This window comes from Pholis gunnellus, assembly GCF_910591455.1.
Source record: "Pholis gunnellus genome assembly, chromosome: 2".
In the NCBI taxonomy this organism is placed as follows: Eukaryota; Metazoa; Chordata; class Actinopteri; order Perciformes; family Pholidae; genus Pholis; species Pholis gunnellus.
The window spans coordinates 18,447,495-18,459,800 of NC_136536.1; the positions used below are offsets into that span (position 1 = coordinate 18,447,495).

At 42.1% G+C, this 12,306-nt stretch overlaps 1 protein-coding gene across 1 annotated transcript; it reads right to left on the reverse strand.

The window, feature by feature from the left end:
* Positions 1 to 734: 734 nt before the first annotated feature.
* Positions 735 to 11,898, reverse strand: xpc (xeroderma pigmentosum, complementation group C). The gene is made up of 14 exons (XM_079182510.1): positions 11,638 to 11,898; positions 9,478 to 9,774; positions 9,257 to 9,353; positions 8,630 to 8,714; positions 8,368 to 8,525; positions 8,078 to 8,198; positions 7,865 to 7,954; positions 6,021 to 6,902; positions 5,719 to 5,879; positions 4,911 to 4,992; positions 3,700 to 3,831; positions 3,364 to 3,533; positions 2,751 to 2,844; positions 735 to 2,424 (listed from the first exon to the last, which is right to left on the reverse strand). Exons 1-14 carry the CDS (start codon positions 11,747 to 11,749, stop codon positions 2,098 to 2,100), a joined length of 2,808 nt encoding a protein of 935 aa, XP_079038636.1. The 5' UTR covers positions 11,750 to 11,898; the 3' UTR covers positions 735 to 2,097.
* Between the last annotated feature and the right edge of the window lie 408 nt (positions 11,899 to 12,306).

Here is a 12,306-nt window from a genome sequence, read left to right on the forward strand (position 1 = left end):
CAAACGTACTGCACTGTTCCTTTATCATACACTGTTACATTATTACCTTGCATGTATAGCAACTTAATTATTATAGTAACTTTAACATATATCTGAATATTTTAAAGTTCAGACATTATTATCTAAAAGTATGTGCAGTGCAAAGTGCTCTTGTTGCTCTGCAGGTGCTGCTGCTCTGCAACCGGATGGAAACATTGCACTCCAAGTGTTTTAGCTCTAAAGGTATGGGACCGGTGGCTGTATAAACAATGCATTACCCTCTGCGTTGCTCCTCAGCAGCGCCTGAGTGAAGCAGAGGGTTAGGCCCCCGGGTTTAATGCTTTGATAATTGGTCTTGGTTGGCTGAGAAGGAACATACATCAGAATCTAAGCTGAAGTTTGGTGTTTATGCACACGAAATGTCATTCATTAGAGTTCAGTCAGTCATTACTGGTGTACAATTACACACATATTACTACAAAATGTTCTCTGGGTTACACTGTGATTTTTGTGAATATTCACTGTAAGGAATTGTCCAAATTTCTTGAAAAATATTTAAATCTAGTCAGAAAACACTATTAGGAATATTTAAATGTTTAGTCCTACAGTCATTTTTTTCTTTTTTTAATGCTAGACTTTCATCAAGATCATTTTAAGTTAAAACTGTGTTTTAAAAATATCCAATAAATGCAACAAAAGCAAACAGGGTCAACACAATCTTTTACATTTTGTTTGTTTTGCTTTTAACTGGTGTCATTATATCTTAGAAAAATACTTTTCATACAAAAACGGTTTACCATTTTAAATACAGCCACCACCCGCTGTGTACAAAACACGTACAGAACCACAAGGTGTGAAACAGTGAAGCGATGAGTAAGAAGAGTGAATGTGAGAGAAGAATACAGCAGGAACTAGTGAACCTCCAGGGATGTAGCAGCCTAACAGGGAAAGAGCGGTACAGTACGGTATTTGTGAGAAATCAAGACAGGCGGCAGTGTGTGAGCTAAGAAATCATTTACCAACTTCTTAACTGCAACGTTCACGCTTAAACCTCAAGTGACGGGTTACATGGTCCACATGTGCTTCTGTCTATCGGTCATAAAAAGTGGATCCATCAACCCAAAAATAGTAGTTCCTGAAAACGTGACAACCAGAAGATAAAATGTTTTCACTTTACAATAACAGTACAAGTTCCTGTTTTCATTGAGTCAAGCTACACAGAGTACAAGTCAGTAACAGTGGCTGTGGTCCAGTTGGTCGTCACAGGGGAAACATGCTTTTATGGAATTAGATGAAATGAATCAGTAGCAGGTAGTGGATCCACGAAGGTTATACATATACAATACATTAGCTTGTATTGTTTGTAGTGTTGTTAGTACACAGGGTTGTTTGTGTTTACTTGCCACACAAGCCGTTAATTCAAGTCGGCATGAGCCGTATTTGCCGTTTTGTGTGCTGAACTGAAAGGGAAACCATGACCACGGGGCTCAAACCAGCGCTGTACTGATCACGTTTTGGAGCACTGAATACTAGCAAGAGGGCCGAGTGTATCACAGCAGTCAGGGTAAAATGAAGCGCAGTGCGTCTTTAGCCCATGTTTAACACACGTCTGAAATTGTAAAGACACCGGTTTTCACATTGATGTTGAGTTTGTTCTCTCCCAGGAAACCTGACAACACTCTTCGTAACAACAGCATACGTGACAATTTGCCAGATTTGATATTCAAGTTCTGTTTTTTTGCTCTGTGGCAACTTGGCATGTACTGTATTTCGACTAAGCTCCAATATAAGAAGCCAACAACAGAGTGCATGAGCTCATGGGAGTGTGCCCAGTGATGGAGGAGAAAGAGCAGGTTCAATTCATGCATTACCACCACTGGAAGAATCAGATCAATCTGCAGATCAGTTCACGACAAAACATTCCTCTCCGCCTTCTTCTTCTTCCTCTCTTTCTTATAATATTACAGCCAAAGGTTCCAAAGATGAATGAACTTGTAAAAATTGATTTAAAAATGTCCAAAGCAAATATCAGGAGCAGTCAGTCAAGTTCTTATTTGAGAGCAGAGAGTAATTAGCCTTGATTCAACTCAACGTAAGAATGTTTTTGGCTCCCTGACATCACACTTTCTCAAAGGGGAACAAATGTTTCTCTTGTCCTCTCTTCTCTCGTTTTGTCGTCGTCGTCTTCTTCTTCAGTCCGCTGATGCTCCCTCCGTCCTCCTCTGCTTGCCTGTTCTGGGGCCAGGACATGGCCAGAGTCTCAGACGCCGTCTTCGCTGAAGGACTTCCAGCCTCAACCTCCTCCTCATCTGACGAAAGCCCGCCGGCCTCCTCGAGGCTCCCCAGTCCCTGGTTCTTCTTTCCGTAGCGCTGTTTGAGTCTCTCTCTGATCAGGAGCCCCTTCACCAGCAGAGTCCAGTTGGAGATCACCCTCTTTTCTTTTTTCTGGAACGTGAAAGGGAGGAAAAGCTAATGTGGTGTTTCGATGACAAGCAGGTTTTAAACAACTGCTTTTGCTTTTGCTTGAAAGTAAGCTGGTTCTTATTTACAGTATTCTCCCCTCAACTGCACAATCACCATAACTGCATGGTCATAGAAAGTTAATACTTCTACTCAGTCAGTCAGTCAGTCAGTCAGTCAGTCAGTCAGTCTCACACACACACACACACACACACACACACACACACACACACACACACACACACACACACACACACACACACACACACACACACACACACACACACACACACACACACACACACACACACCTCTTTCTCCCTCTGTTTCTGAATCTCTTGGTCTTCTGCCCAGGCCGCTCTGAGAATCTCCTCATGCTCCTCACACACGATGTATCCATCAGTCCTGAAACACACACATTTAACCATACACTGTATATCAGAAGCATTTCATACGTTTTCATAACATCTGCTTTTTTTGTGCTTTCCGTTTTTTCCAGCAGTAGAGGAAACTACTAACGTTGTGCGGGTAGATATATAATTTGAGTAATTATTTTAAATATTCAATCCATATCATGCAAATGTTTATAAAGTAGTAGTTTTACCAGAGAGAACAAAGAGAAAGTGGAAACGTCCCTGAGCATGCACCAGAACTAACAGCAGCAGTGTTTACAATGTGTGTGACTCAAATTCACACATCTAGTTGAATACATTTCTTTTGACGCACTTAATATAAATATTGTGTCAGAGATCACGATTAAAGTATTTTCTTGGGATGTTTAACATGAGATGATGATGTATGTAATGATTTTCTGTGTTCTTACAGGTGTTAGAAAACTATCCTACACGTGATATGAACAACTGTTAAAATGACTACGACTAAAGAAAACAAGAAATACAAGAAAACCGCTCAGTGATGTCTTACACAGCATGCGAGTATCCTCCATGGAAGTCGAAGCCCAAGACCGCAGGGGCGGCGTCCATGTTCAGCTTCTTGGCCACGCGGTGCAGGTTGGGCAGCTTGAGGTGAACACAGCCCACCGGTAACATACAGGGCTTAAACAGGTAGACGTTACCATAGTCGTTACGGGGAACCTGGAGATACAGTCACAGAAAACACGTAAACAACACCGCACACATTTGACTTCCTCGGACTATATTGGTTGTTCATTAAAATTAAATTCATATTTCATAATATCTGCTGCTACAATGACCGAATTTCCTCCCAGTAATCATTCTAGTCCACACAAAAGGCGGTTACCTTCCCATCCACAGCTATAGGCGGCTGGTACTCTTCAGTCTGCCATTCTCCAAACAGAGGCAGGTCATTGTCGTCCTTCTGCTCAGACGCCATCCTGGCTTTGCGGGAACGATTAGAGAAGCCCCTCACCATCTGAAAGAGAGTGAGACAGTGGAGCTTTTCATACACGTTGTCTCGTAATCTTCTCAGTTCAGTCATACAGCGAACAAACACAGCGATTTGAGTCCTACATCAGCTTCAATCACAGCTGAGGCTGAATAGCTAATATGTCCTACTGTGTCACCACAGACAGGTTAGTCTACTAAAACGGTCTAAGAGTAGATAAACATGTAAATTGTAAGATGATTGTCTGCAGGTTTTTTTCTCCTGCAAAGCACTATTTTACATGTTCGCATTAGCATCGTGTCTAATCAGTGCCCACTGGCTGACATATTTAAATGCAGACTCATTCAGTTTGCTGCCAAGACACTTGCCACTATCATCAGTTCATTGTTACAATTTAGACAAACAGAGATTTAACAGCAACATTGCTCCCCAAAGTATTCAATAAATATGCAGCAAAACATCACTTTCATTATGACAGTGTCATAATACAAGTGTCACTGACAAAATCTTAGCTTTGCAAATTCACAAATGTAACTTTGTTAAATGTGTTTTGCTTTACATGCCTTTTAAAAAAAAAAAATCATAAAGTAGTCATGCATTCATGAGGCATTACTGCCTGAGCCCTGCTCTACAGTACATCTCAGTATAATCAGTCTAAAAACCAAAGAACAAATATGTTTCCTCTAGAAACTGAATATTACGCTACGCAGTAACCTTGCTCTTTTATTTTGGCTACAAAATCCCACGGGTGATTGTTTGTCATTTTCCCAGCTCAAACCCGACCAGGCCCCATCCACTTCAATGTTAGGAAGAGAACTGTGATGGAGGAATGGTGGTTGTATGAACAGCAGAGTGTTGATTTACATTTCAATGAATTCATTTAGAGGTTAACGGTTGATGAAGTCGCTCACCATATTTGGTAACATCAGTCATGAGTCATGCAAATAAAAGACTGCTGGACTGATTTCACAAGAGTGGAATTAAGTAAGAGAGGAACAGAGAAACAAACACACACAGAAACAAACTGAAAGAAGGGAAGTGATGGATGGAAGAGAAAAAAAAGAGAAACCAATAAGGAGAACAAATAAAAACATATTCCCACTCACCTTAGATGGTTCCTCTCCTAGTCTGACAGTCCGTGCCTCTTTCAGCCAAGTGTCTTTGGAGTGGAGCGTGTGCACACAATCCCTAAAGAGAAAGATGATTTTAATATGAATATTGTGAAAATTTAAATTTTTTTGACTGAATTTTCCATTTGCCTCAAGAATTGAACGTTTTTGCTCTTGGCTTAAGCCCAATGCGCGCACAATTTATTTAGGTTGTATCTGTAAATGAATCTGTATGAACAGTGCCTAGCAGACATCAACAGATGTAATTTACTGCTATCAGTTCACTATGAACATTTCAACTCCACAGGTTAACTAATCAAATAGCACCACCAGCTGGACACTGATGCTCACAGCCACAATTAATTCAGCTGTGTCACTGTAAACTGGGACAACTTCCACGATGCCCTACGGTGCGAGTGGTGATGTGTCTCGCAAACTTCCTACCAGAGACTGGTCGATGTATCCGTACACACCCCGTGATTCACAACGAAAAACAAACTGGGTATTTTACTCCTGGGTTTTAAGGAGGCCTTTGCCTTATTTCTTCTTGGGTCTTTTTCATTCTAGTTCAAGCGGTAGATCAACCACCGACTGATGACCACATGTGTGCAAAAACATAGGAAATAATAAGCGGCCATATGACATTTTTCGACTTTAAGGGGACTTGTGTGAACATCCTGTTAAACAACTGATTAGTGTACAAATGTACTGAGGGCTGGGAAGTATACATGTCAAATTCAACCCAAATAAGGCTGCACTGCATTGCACTGCATTGCATTGCATTGCGGACTGTTTTGCCACTGACCTGGAGTACACCGGCTCTCCCCTGCAGTACCCCAGCACAGTGGCTGTTGATGGGTAGATAGCTTCATATTTCAGCATGTGTCTCTTTAAGGCGTACATCGGGTGGTTCTTGTACTCCGCTATTGAGATGGGCAGGGGTTTGTTCAGCAGTTTGTTCTGGAGCTGGACGGCCAACATGGGGAAAAAAACAGAGAGAAGATAGTATCAATGAGTGTTAAATAAGACAAAATAAGATGGAGGTTTGTTTGTGTATCAAATAAATCCTTGGATCTGTCTGAATGTCTACATGTCTCTCTGTCTCACCTCCTTTTCCTCCTTTATGTCCCTCTCGTCCTCGGGTCCGATGAACGGCACAAGCGTCTCTTCCCACCAATCTTCATCCACCCGCCTCTTCCTGGAAGATGTCAACCAGGTGGGGTCGTACTTCTTTCCCAAGTCCTTCACAAAGCCGTCTCCGTCCACCGACACCACGTACGTAATCGGCGCCGTTGCGTTCTGGGAGCAGAGGTGAGGCATCCCGACACCGTGCTCCACGTCTACGCAGACCCAGGAGGAAGTTTTCACCAGATACACCTCCAACCACTCATCCGTTCCGGGCCCTTTATTCTTTCTCCCACTCCTTCGCTTTGTTCTGTTGTGCATGGTTCCTTCTTCGTTATCATCTTCCTCCTCTTCCTCCCACTCTTTGCCCTCGTCTTTCACCTGTTGTTTCCCTCCACTACTCCTTCTCTGCGGAGCTGCAGTGTTCTTGCTGTTTGTCACTTTGGCTTTGCTCTTTCCTTTCCCCTCCTTCCACTTTGTGGATTTAGCGCCTCCCTCTGAATCCTCACTGTTCTCCTCACTGGTCGCCTGAAATTCCTCCTCTTCGCTAAGCCCCTCCTCCTCCTTTTCCCCTCCGCTGTCACTTTCTTCCTTGTAGCTGACTTTAGAGGCGATTCTGCGACGTTTTGAGTTCTTTGGCCTCTGCCCTCCCGATGTTTTAGTCTTCTCCTTTACCACGTCATGCTCCTCCTTTATTTCTCCCGTCTTTGCTTTCTTTCCTCCTCGGTCTCCTGTGATCTTCCCCCCTCCAGCTGGTCTCTTGGTGCCAGGTGAGACCTTCTGCTCGGGGGAGGTGGTCTTGGAGGTTTGCTGGCATGCGTTGCTCTTTCCTGGGGCACCGGTAGACGTTCTTGCCCCTTTGCCCTGCAGAAAGGACATTTAGATTATGTGCATAAGAGCGGAGGACTCTAAAAACGAAATACCGGCCTGTATTGTGTAATCAGTCTGTAATGAACAGACATATGCTGAGTAAAGTATTTTTACATTTCGAGAGGATGTTTTTGGCCTACCACTGACGAGTTTTGCTAATTGACTCCTAGAAATGAAACTATGCAGAAGTTAAACAGACATAACTTCTGAGAAGTATAGACCCTTGATCCCAGGCCAGGAGAAGAAGCCTTAACTTCTGAACAATATGGTTGCAATTGTGAAACTATATGAAAACTAGTTTGCAACTGTTAGCTAAAAGTTACAGATAAAGAGTTAAGAGAATCATAAAAGTAAGTTCATTAATAAATGATTGAAACATCAAGTTTCTGCTAACTTACTATAGTGGTATGAATGCAAACTTGACCATAATGACCTAAACATTGACAGTTCCAACAGTATGAAAAAAAATTATTTCCCAATGAACTTAAGTTCATCAGTAAGGCGCTGGGAACCACTGGTACGAACTATCAGCAAGTTAACTGGTGAAAAGAATGAGTTCTTTCTAATATATCCCTAATTCTAATTATACAGTTAACACATAGAGATGTTTCTTACATTGTCAACTGCAAAAGGGAGTACCAGGCTTACATATCAAATCATAAAAACATTAGTAAATCATCTGTTTTCTATCTAATGATTTCAAAGACCTTGTACTAAAATGTACACGATACATTTTAACAGAGAGGATGTAGAAACTCCATTGATGAACTCCTGTTTCATGGATAAGGAATGCTGAATGTGTCAGTATTTAAGTGTACAGATTTCAAAATCTGTATTTAGTTGTCGGCCATCATGCTGAAAACCTGAGCATAAAGGCTGAGGACAGAGTTCTCCGTACATTACAATGAAGCCATTGGCTAAGTGTGGTTGCTGTATCTACGTCAGTACGGACGTACCTTGGCTGATGGGGGTTTGAGAGGAATCGGCTGCAAAGAAAGAACCAATCGGCAGAAGAGCTGCAGAGACCTCAGGACCAACAGGAACAGCTGCAGGAAACACAAAACGCATATGAGCACAATTATTGAACCAGATTATTCTACCTTTGAATGTTCACTCAAAGGCTGAACTTCACTTCTTTAATTGGACTAATCTTGTTCCAAAACACCAACATATGTAATCTCCTGGTGGTTTCTGGCAGACAGGCTGGCCAGCCGCCTCTCCAGCAGAGCGCGGAGGTTCTGACGCTCCTCATAGGGAAGGCTGGGGTTGAGGGTGAATGTTGATCTAAACCTGAAAGGGAAGAGAGAGAGAGAATAAAAGTGGAAATAGAAGATACAGTGGTTACTACACCAAGGTAATAGTGACTGATAAGGTGACGTTGAGGACTCCGTTTTACACATTCAGACATGAAAAGTTGCTTCGGGCACCACGACACACGTCATGTTTGACGAGCACACACCATTTGTGCAGTCCAGAGAGGTAGTTTTGGTCGATGCGTTCCTTGGCGACCATGCTGAAGTGGGTGGGCAGCAGCGACAGAGTGATGGCCAGCAAGTCCGGCTCACAGCACAGGCGGCCGCGGAAGATCCCACTGGCTATCAGGCACATCACGTGGACCTGAGAGACCAATCAGAGGTTTGCAATGACCCAACAAAAAAAAAAAAGATTCCAGACACAGAATAAGTTGACAGCGATTAAGAAGAACACGTCAGTGTTTTCACCTTGTGTGTGTCTATCAGCACGTCCTTCTTGTATCGGTTCACCATCCGCCTCATATAAGTCTCAAACTCTGCCTGCCTCTTTTGCCTGGCCAATGAGAAATGGTGATTATTAAAGTAAACCATGAGTGTATACTCACACAGAAATCTAAACATAAATATATGCAAACTTGCACCCGTTGGCTGTTGAAATGCATACACTGCATGACTGTAATCAGACAAATTTGCAATGGCTTTGTGCAAAGATGCAGCGAGTCAGCAGGTTTGAAATAGATCAGTTCAGGGGTTAAGATGAATAAGAGAAGAATCCGTTTTACATGGAGTTAGTCCACGGAGCCTTAAGGAGCTCTCGACAATACAAAAACTGGTCATAGAATGGAAAACGTTCTTTAGGCACTCTATGGAAGAACAGGAAGAAAAGGTGGGAAGAGTGCCTGAAGAACGGTTCCTTTTCAAGACTAAAGATGTTTGTTGACGCTACATGGAACTGTATTTAAGATGAGATCGATTTCACTGAAACAAATATATGACATATAGTAGATCATAAACAGAATACTGAAACAGATCACAATTTAAGAAACAAAAGTGTAATTAATCTTTTCTTACACTACTACACAAATGTCCGCTTACTTTTTCCTGACTTCTGGAGTCTCGATCTCTATCTCAACGGGCTGGGAGGGCAGGACGGGCTCTTGTGGGTCAACTGGACCCAGCGGCTCAGAAAGCTCTGGTCAACACAGACACACTCAGTTATTTTGTCACTTCTGTTTCCTACTTTCTGCCCCACATGCTACAATATATCTTTCTTCTCACCTTTGAGACGAGCAGTTTTCTGCTGATCCCTCACTTACCTTCCACTTCCTCCCAATCATCCTCGTCCTCGTCACTATCCTCCTCCTCCTCCTCTTCTTTCCTGGTTTCCTTGGCGTTCACTTTAATCGCAGGTGCTGCTGAGGTCACCATGTCAAAGTCCTCTTCACTGTCACTCTCCTCCTTCTCTGGCAACTGGAAGTATTTACTGGTTTTGACAGCAGTTGCGGTCGTTGACGTGGTGGAAGAGTTGTTCCCTGACGCTCGTTTTGTGGAGCCACGTGGTTTGGGTTTGACCTTCCTCTCGAGCTTCTCCTCTTCATCTGTGATGACATTACCTGGAAGGACAGAGAGACAGTTTGAGTGATGATTAAGACAGAGTAGTTTAAAAGGGACACGGTTGGGTTTTCAGTCTTCTACTTCTCACTTGTTCTGTCCTTATATAGTTGGAATCTTTGTGATGTAAAGCTGTTATATTTAGCATCAATGAATCTCAACCACATTAATGCAAAACTGAAGTATGATCCCCCTGTACAAACAAGATCACCATTGCCTGCATTGCATTTTATGTTGTGAAGAAATGTGTTTAGATTATTAGTTTAGATTAGTATAGATTAAAAGCTAAATGTGAATAAACATGTATCAATAGAAATCAAACAGTACAATGGTGGTGGTGGTTGAGTCCTCCTCACAGCAGGAAGCAGAAAGGCTCATGGGAAATAAGGTTGCAGTTTTATGAATCACTTGTCATAAAACTTTAAAGGCATAAAAAAGTCAAGAAACACAAGCTACCAATCATCTCTCAACCAAAGCCGCATTTGTAAAGAGTAAATACAGCCTGGTATCAATGCTGCTGCTGTTCAAAAACTCTACATAGAGAACATGTGAGAGCACGCTGCTGCTGCTGCTGCTGCTGCTGCTGCTGCACTTATTGTGTTTTTCTTGTACAGGAATGCCTAAATGTGCATTTTAAACTGTGACAAGAGCAGAGAGACACGCTTGAATTACTTGAATTAAGCTGCAAAACATACAAAATGAGACCCGCTGGATTAAGATACACAAATGTAACATGTAGTCACTGAGAATGATGCATCTTCTCAAGGCTTATTTAAAAACAAAATGATTTATGCATGCAAAACATCTGCATCTGTATGGCGCATGCTTTACACATGCACACACTCAGGACAGAAACGGTCCCCATGTTCATTTATGTTCATTTACTTCTATTCTTTATATTTGTCTGATTTGTTGTGTATTTTGTGTTGTTTGATATGGCGCCTTGACAATTAATACATTTCAAATATTAATGTATACGACAGATTTGGTCCCTTACTTCCACACTTACAAAAACAAGCTTCATGTTTTGATGAAGTGGAGCACAGATGTGCATCTGGGTTAACAGATCCACTCAAGTAACCATCCATATCACCCGCACATGCACCTGCACTCTGGCTGCTTAATAACAAAACAGCCATGCGTAGGAATCATCAAACACTGAATAGGGGGTTTGAAACTGTTGAAGACCCCCTTAAAGATAACTTTGACAGCACTTACAAAAGATAAACATCACTTATTGAGGCCTTTATAAGTTGGTGAATTCTCTACAAATTCTGTGAATCATCGCTTTCTAGGGCTGGGCAGTAATTCGATATTATTTGTCAACTTTCAGCAGAATCATATTGTGATGATATGTATATATATATTTGGTTTGGTTTGTCTGATCTGATGTATGACAAGTGACAGCATAATTGTATTTATTTATTTATTGATTGCATTAAACATCTTTAACGTTACGACATATTTCCTATATCACACTTTATGATGATAATGGCAAAGTCACAGTTTATTACATCGGATGTATCAGTCATTGACATGTGTCACTGAACCTAGTTCACCAACAACAAAGTCATGCAGTGATACCTTTAGCCTGCAATGACAACCAGCAATAATTCATATCCTTATAACCATATGAAACAGGATGCATGCTTAACGTTCTTCTCAAGTCAATGTATTGTATGCATGAGCTTATAGTGGGAATGAACAAACTGCCCCCTCTTACTTTACAATCCGAGTTATTCTCACGCAGACAAACACAACAAGCAGAATGAGGTTTTCCTATTCATTTTTTTGGATGCAGACTTCACACATCCTCTGCAGCAAACAGAAGTTCGGGGCGATACATAAGTCCTGGCTTTTCCTACCTGCATCTTTCTTCTTCGCTCTCGCTTTTGCTCCGCCGCTCTTTGCCTTCGGCACCTGCTTCGGTTTCTTTGTATCGGCCTGTGTCTCTGCTGACCCTCTCCGCTTTGCCATGCTCTCTTTCTGTCCTTCCTCAAACTTGTACCAATAAAAATCACTTTCTTTGAATCCAAGAGTCTTTCGGCAAAAACTAGAGCGGCGGAAGTCGCTCAGCTCTCCACATGATGCTGTGTAAGGGAAGGGAAACAGCAGTTATCCAACATTTCCATCTGCAGCTTTCATAAGTCAAGAAAGAGCACCCCGTTTGTTTTGGAGGCAGAACTCTGACGTCACTTCCGCTCCTTCTTCTTCTTCTTCGCTGTTAATATTGCACCTGCACAAAGTCGCCCAACTTGCCTTCTTCGACTTAAACCTCACCCCAAAAATTCTCCTATCAGCTGATCAGACTGACACACATCCCTGCTGCCATCTTGACAGTTTAATATATAGTTTGTGTTTTTTTAAGCGTTGTAGGCTAATTCTACTATATGGACACTGAGGGGCGATGTTGTGCCATATATGAGGCTTAACTACAGCAAGTCACTGATGAGGTGTTCGTCCTCCTGATATTAAAGTGTCATCTTGAGATTTGACAGTTTTGCAGTGACACATATATAACTACATCCATGGGG